Consider the following 7,500-nt stretch of genomic DNA (forward strand, 5'->3'; position numbering starts at 1 on the left):
GAAGCTGTATGTTTGAGCCCCAGTATTAAAAAACATTTTTCTTTTGTTTTCTGTCATTTTTATTAGGACTACCAATAAAGTAGCTGGTCCTGAGTGGGACATGGAGTAGAGGGAATCTCTCTTGTGGGCCCTCTACAGCGCTTCCTGTGTGACCATAGACCCCAGGCCTAGAGTCTATGGGCCCATGAGGCAGCTCTTTTTCCTGAGAAGTCCCCAGAATCCCTCAAGCCTGTCCCTAAGGCTCCGCCTCCTTTCTTGGAATTGCCTCAGCCTGTGCTGGGCCAGTGCTGTTTGCTCTGCTCCTTGTGTGGCCTGTTTTTTCTGGGCTCCTAGCCGGCTCCCAGAGTTCCCCAAGGCTTTCCCACTTCCATGGAACTGCAGGCATTCCTCAGGGTGAGCTGAGCACAGGGGTTTCTCTGCACATGCACATGCTTCCCAATAGCTCCCCCCAACAGCAGCTCCCCCCAACAACAGCTTCCCCCAACAGCAGCTCCCCCCAACAACACCTCCCCCCAACAACAGCTCCCCACAACAACAGCTTCCCACAACAACAGCTCCCCACAACAACAGCTCCCCCCAACAGCAACTCCTCCAACAACAGCTCCCCACAACAACAGCTCCCCCCAACAACAGCTCCCCACAACAACAGCTCCCCCCAACAGCAGCTCCACCCCAACAGCAGCTCCCCCCAACAGCAGCTCCCCCAACAACAGCTCCCCCAACAGCAGCTCCCCCCAACAGCAGCAACTCCCCCAACAGCAACTCCCCAACAACAGCAACTCCCCCAACAGCAACTCCCCCAACAACAGCTCCCCCCAACAGCAGCTCCCCCCACAGCCCCCCACTTCCAACAGCTTCCCCACCAAACACTCAGCTCCCAACAGCTTCTATTCCCAGGCCTGCAGCTTTGCAGGGCAAAGCAGCCTTCTTGCTGGTGGGCTAGGTCAGCAGGATGTAAAGGAGCCAGTGTGGGCTGAATGAATAAGCTCTCTGAGCTAAAATGCTTCACAGCATGCTGCCTCTTACATCTTTGTTTTCTTTGTGGATTTGTAAGGATTTTATTTTTTTAATTATATATGGAGGGTAGTGTGTCCACATGAGTGCAGTGTCCTCAGAGGCCGGAAGAGGACATTGGTTCCCTTGGAGCTAGAGTTACAGGTGGTTGCGACCCACCCAATGTAGTTGTTGGGAACAGAACTCTGGTCCTCTGGAAGAGCAGCACACACTCATAACCACGGAGCCGCCTCTCTAGCCCTATTTAATTACTTTTGATGGTGTAGAGAATGCCAGGCAAGTGTACTGCCACTGAGCCAGATCCTACCACCATTCATTCATTCGTTCGTTCATTCATTCGTTCATCTGACATACAGTTATTTGTCTTTTTAGTTTCTGTTTCCGTGATACAAATACCCCAACAAAAGCAATTTAAGACAGAAAGGGTTTATTTTGGCTCAACAATTCTTGCTTTCAGCTTTTGGGAGCAGGGTGGGTGGGTCACAGCAGCAGGAGTTTGAAGCAGCTGAACACATTGTATCTACAGCCAAGAAGCTAAGAGCAATGAATGAATGTGTGTTCAGATGGCTTTCTGCATTCTACACAGCCCAGGGTCCCCTACCCAGGGAATGGGCTACCCCTTGTGGAGCTAGGCTTTCCTACATTCACTAATCTAAAGAAGATAATCCTTCACAGGCATGCTCAGAGGCCTGTGTTTCCAGAGGAGCAGTTCTCAACCTTCCTAATGCTGGGACCCTTTAATACAGTTACTCACGTTGTAGCGATCCCCAACCATAAAGTTATTTCCATTGCTACTTCGTAACTGCAATTTTGCTACTGTTATGAATTGTAATATAAATATCTGATATGCTGGATGTCTGATAGTTGGCCCCCAAAGAGGTTGCAACCCACAGGTTGAGAAAGTCTAGAGTCTGTCAGGTTGACAGTTGATACTATCATATTCATTTATTGGTTTGTGGGTTTGGTTTGGTTTGGTTTGGTTTTTGCTAAGGATGGAGGTGAGGCTTCCCTGCATGCTAAGCAGCTTTTGTTCTTATCTTTGCATAAAAGACCTTCCATAAATATGAAGGAGGAAGGGGGATGGGGAACACAGCATGCATCAGCCGGGCATGGTACACCCTTTAATCTCAGCACTCAAGGGATAGAGGCAGAAGGGTCAGAAGTTCAAAGTCATCTTCATCTACCTGGTGACTTGAGGCCAGCCTAGACTATTTAAGCCCCTTTTAAAAAATTGTATTGAACTGTATATAGTAAGCAAATTAAAATTTATATTAATTTGCTTATTACAATACATAAAGTAATAAGCACATTGACATTTTGAAGCCAGATATTGTAGTGGGTAGCCGTTCCAGCTTTGACCTGGAAATACCACCTCTTTTGAGGCTTCGGTAACTGTCACGCCTACAAGGTGGAGCCGAGAGAGGACCCCTGAAGACCCGAGATCCTGATGGGGGAGCTCTCTTGGTTCCTGGGCCCTGAACGCTGGAGGTAGACCGAGCAGAGTTCTCCAGAGAACACCGCCGGACTGCACTACACCTTTCCCAGACCCTGTAACCTATCCCTTCACTTGTAAGTTACCCCACAAAATAAACCTCCCTTTTAACTAAGTGGAGTTGCCTTAATATTTTAACCAATAAGATATAGTGGCTCATACCTGCAGTTCAGCACTGGGGAGACAGAAGTAGGGAGATTGCTGCAAGTTCAAGGCCAGCTTGGTCTACACAGAGAGTTCCATGCCATTCATGCCTATACCAAGATCTTGTCTCCAAAACACAGACAGACAAAAGTAAATAAATAGGTAAATAGATAGGTAAATAAACAAACATCTTGTTTGTGGTGCTGGGCTGGAAGCCAAGGCCCTGATGATGTTAGCCACACCTCTATCCCTGAGCTATATCCATAGTGCAAGGACCTTCCTTCTTGGGGCTAGGCTAGATTCAGCCCATGTCTCTGTACCTCTCCCATCCCCTAGGATCTCATCCAATCAGGGATGCTCACAGCTACAGGTCAGTTCTCCCTGGGCAGTCACCTAAGCAAAGAAAGAATTTAGCTGCTATACTTTAGTGTTCACCAAGATTCTGGGGTCACTTCAGCAGTTGAATAACAACTGAACCCTAAATTGGAGCCTCTGAGGTTCTCTTAACATTTCCCTGAGCACCTCCAAACTACTGTCATTCTCGAAACACCCGTCCTCACTTCCTTCCAGGAAGAGAGTAGAGGGGAAAGTGTGGTTTTCATAGCTTGGCATCTGTCACAGAGAGAGAATGCTTTGTGAGCCCCACTCCCTCTTTCTGGCCACAATTTTGTCTCAGGACCAGCAACCAGCAAAGAGGACATAGATGACAAGACGAAGCTCAGGTCAATCAAGACGTGTTTGAAATAAGACTTGCACAAGGTACTGATTGCCCTGTTCTGGTTAAACTCTGGCAGGCAAACTCCACGAAAATCTCTGATATCCAGGATAATGCCAGGAATCAACAACTACTCAGTGATGGAATGTGAAGACATAGGAATGCATGAGTGAATACATGTGTCCTGAGGGCGGAGTGGGTATCCACTGCCCCTAGTAGCTCCCAGCCTGATCTTAGGTGATCGCTGACTTTGATCTCATGTCTTTTCTCCTAGGGTGGAAGCCATCATTAGAGGCTGCCCTTGCGCCAATGAGCCTTCCCAACATCTCCTCAGCCTTTGAAGACAAGATGTGTGAGGGGAACAGGACCGCCATGGCCAGCCCTCAGCTGCTGCCCCTGGTGGTGGTTCTAAGTAGCATCTCCCTGGTCACAGTAGGTCTCAACCTGCTGGTGCTGTATGCCGTACACAGTGAGCGTAAGCTGCACACCGTGGGCAACCTGTACATTGTCAGCCTGTCGGTAGCAGACCTGATCGTAGGTGCAGTTGTCATGCCCATGAACATCCTTTATCTCATCATGACCAAGTGGTCCCTGGGCCGCCCCCTCTGCCTCTTTTGGCTCTCTATGGATTATGTGGCCAGCACAGCATCCATCTTCAGTGTCTTCATCCTGTGCATTGATCGATACCGCTCTGTCCAGCAACCCCTCCGGTACCTGAGGTATCGAACCAAGACCCGCGCATCGGCCACCATCCTGGGGGCTTGGTTTCTCTCCTTCCTGTGGGTTATACCCATTCTTGGCTGGCATCACTTCATGTCCCCGGCCTTAGAGCCTCGGGAAGACAAGTGTGAGACAGATTTCTACAATGTCACGTGGTTCAAGATCATGACCGCCATCATCAACTTCTACCTCCCCACTGTGCTCATGCTGTGGTTCTATGTGAAGATCTACAAGGCTGTGCGGAGACACTGTCAACACCGCCAGCTCACCAATGGCTCCCTCCCTTCCTTCTTAGAAATCAAGCTGAAGTCAGAGGATGTCAAGGAGAGTACCAAGAAACCTGGGAAAGAGTCACCCTGGGGGGTCCTGAAAAGGCCATCAAGAGACCCTATTGGAGGACTAGATCAGAAGTCAACCTCCGAAGACCCCAAGAAGATAAACTCACCCACTGTCTTTAGCCAGGAGGAGGATAGGGAAACAGTCACACACCACTGTTTCCATCTAGACACCATGCAGACACAGACCATGGCCGAGGAAGGTAGCAGAAGCTCAGAGGCCATTGACCAGGCCCTGAGCCAGCCCAAAAGGGATGAGCAGAACCTGAATACTTGCCGGCGGATCAGTGAGACATCAGAGGACCAGACCTTGGTGGATCGACAGTCCTTCTCCCGGACCACAGACTCTGACACCAGCATAGAGCCAGGGCTGGGCAGAGACAAACTGAGAAGCGGGTCAAACAGTGGCCTCGATTACATCAAGATCACCTGGAAGAGGTTCCGCTCACATTCCAGACAGTATGTGTCTGGGCTGCACTTGAACCGAGAGCGGAAGGCGGCCAAACAGTTGGGTTTTATCATGGCGGCCTTCATCCTCTGCTGGATTCCCTATTTCATCTTCTTCATGGTCATTGCCTTCTGCAACAGCTGCTGCAGCGAACCCGTGCACATGTTCACCATCTGGCTGGGCTACATCAACTCCACGCTGAACCCCCTCATCTACCCCCTGTGCAATGAGAACTTCAAGAAGACATTCAAGAAAATTCTGCACATTCGCTCCTAAGGGCACAGCAAGAGGATGCCACATAGTGGGTGGACAGCGTCTGATGTCCAAGAGGGAACCAGAGGAAGAAAGCATGGGCGTCACTAGGGCCCTGGGCGTTGGGGAATAGAATCTAAGATCTTGGGCTGAGCAGTATGGAGGCATTCCCAGGGACCGTCAGAAGAAGAGCAGGTGGCGGTGGTTAGCAGGAAGATTGTACTTCGGGTAGAAAGCAGAATATTTGAAAGAAGCGACCTGGCAGAGTACGCCTGGCCCTCAGGAACTGTGGGAGTCTCAGGTGCTCATAGGAAGTCTGGCTCTCTGACATGAGTTCCTTAGTAACCAAATCAGGGAATGTGTGGCAGAGTTCTTCTGGAGGGTAAGCTTGGACTCGGAGACTTCCCAAGCAAGAGCTATGTGACTGCAGAGACATACACACAGATGCTGTCCCCTCCCAGGGATCACCTGGAGAGGCATGGCAGCTATTCCACTGCATCCACCACTTCTCAGAACACAGCCCTTCTGAGCCTCTCCTACAGCTTTCTCCAGGGCCGTCTGGTCTGCCCCACCCTGGAACCTGCCTTACCTGTGTCTCAGAGTTGCTAGGAAATTAGGCAGCTTGCAAGTCCATCCTTCTCAACTCCTAATTCCTTCTGGCTCTTAAAATGGTAACAACAGCAGCAGCAGCAACAACAGCAACAACACACAGTGACAAGAACTGACCTCAAAAGTCAGGAGGAGGAAGTGGATTTTGAACAGTTGCGTCTGTGTCTTAAAAGCAAAGCAAAAGAAAGGCGAGAGGCCTGTTTCTCGGAAGCTCCACCAGGGGGCTCTCATGAGCAGGTCCGGTCTGTGCCGTGAGAAACTGAGAAGCCGGCAGGGAGATGAGCTTCCTGATGTCTCCTGACATTCGTGTGAGAAGCTGGGGATGAGAATGTTGTGTGGTCCCAGCTCCTTGTCACCAGTTTTCTCTGAAAAGGAAAAAAATAATAATAATGCATCCTGTCAAGTACTCATGGTGTTCACCAAGAGAGGTGACAGTTTCTCAAGCAGCTGGCACGGAGCACATCTGTGTCCATAGAGGGTGACCCTCGGAAGGGACAATGTGGTTTCTATTTGTGAGACCGTGTGATTTCTAGTCACACATGCTAAGTGAATCCTTTCGAAGGCACAAGAGCATCCAGTTTTACTGACACCACAGTCTGGTTGTGATTTATATTTTAAAGTGTAATGTTAAGCCTCAATGCGTGTTGCAAGTAGGAACCCCTGTAAAAGCTGGTCTTTTGTGTCTGCGTTCCTGTGTGCATGCTCTGTCCAAATGAGACACTTACCTTAAACAGGACATTTGGAAGGGTACTGTTCCATGACTGCTTTGTGCCTCCTTTTCTGAGTCTAATGACTTCTGTTTTCTAGAATGTTCCCCTCTCACTCTGCCTTGCATCCTGAGACACTCTCCATGCTCAGGCTCGGGAAATCTTGGGGACTTTACTGCTGGGTTTAGAGGCTGCCACTGGCCCATTTCTAGAATCTCAGAGAAGGCTGTGAGTGAACTCCTCCCCAAGGAGCCTCAGGATGGAAGGGTACTTAGAAGGATGACTCCGCAGTGGCTAAGTGCCATCACGCATGGGATGAACAGTACAAACAGCAGGTGCAGAGAAATGGCCATGCAGAGAAAAGAGCTTTGACTTGGGGTCTGACAGGGACAAGATGGATCAATTAATAAAAGTTGTCACCTAAAGAACAAGGTGCCTGTGATGGTGCTCAGGGTTTCCTGATGTTCCTACACAGGAAGCCTTCACTTAAAACTTAGAAACATGAAACATTGGGGCTGGAATGATGGTTCAATGGTTAAGAGCACTGGCTAATCATACAGAAGACCCAGGTTCAGTTCCCACCTCCTACACGGTGACTCACGAGAATCTATAACTCTAGTTCCAGGGGATCCAATTGCTTCTAGTCTCCTCAGGCACAAAGCACACATGTGGTACACATGTGTACATGAAGACACACACACACACACACATACACACACACACACACACACACACACACACACACACACACATAAAATAAATCTAAAAGGTAAAGATGGGCCTGGACAGATAGCTCAGTAGTTAAGAACCTGGCTGCTCTTGAAGAGGATCCAGATTTGGCTTCCAACACCCACATGACAGCTCACACCAGTTCCTGGGGATCAGGTGCCCTTTTCTGGTATCTGTGGGCACCAGATGCACACAAAGTGCACATATAAATATGCAGTCAAAACACTCATACACATATAAAAAGAAAAAGAATCTTTTTTTAAAAAAAGACCAGATGTGGAAGCATGTATCTTTAATCCCAGTGCTGGGGAGACAGAGACTGGGGGTCCTTGGCA

General features: G+C 49.2%; 1 protein-coding gene across 1 annotated transcript; it reads left to right on the forward strand.

The window, feature by feature from the left end:
• Positions 1 to 3,652: 3,652 nt before the first annotated feature.
• Hrh1 (histamine receptor H1) lies at positions 3,653 to 5,815 on the forward strand. Its single transcript, XM_059256841.1, has one exon. The coding sequence runs from the start codon at positions 3,675 to 3,677 to the stop codon at positions 5,142 to 5,144; it is 1,470 nt and encodes a 489-aa protein (XP_059112824.1). The 5' UTR covers positions 3,653 to 3,674; the 3' UTR covers positions 5,145 to 5,815.
• The last annotated feature ends 1,685 nt before the right edge of the window (positions 5,816 to 7,500 follow it).

The sequence above is a fragment of the Peromyscus eremicus genome, chromosome 3, assembly GCF_949786415.1.
Source record: "Peromyscus eremicus chromosome 3, PerEre_H2_v1, whole genome shotgun sequence".
Taxonomy (NCBI): Eukaryota; Metazoa; Chordata; class Mammalia; order Rodentia; family Cricetidae; genus Peromyscus; species Peromyscus eremicus.

Bases quoted from the DNA above. Each gene is read 5' to 3' on its own strand.
- Hrh1 (XM_059256841.1), top strand. From the start codon at position 3,675: ATGAGCCTTCCCAACATCTCCTCAGCCTTTGAAGACAAGATGTGTGAG.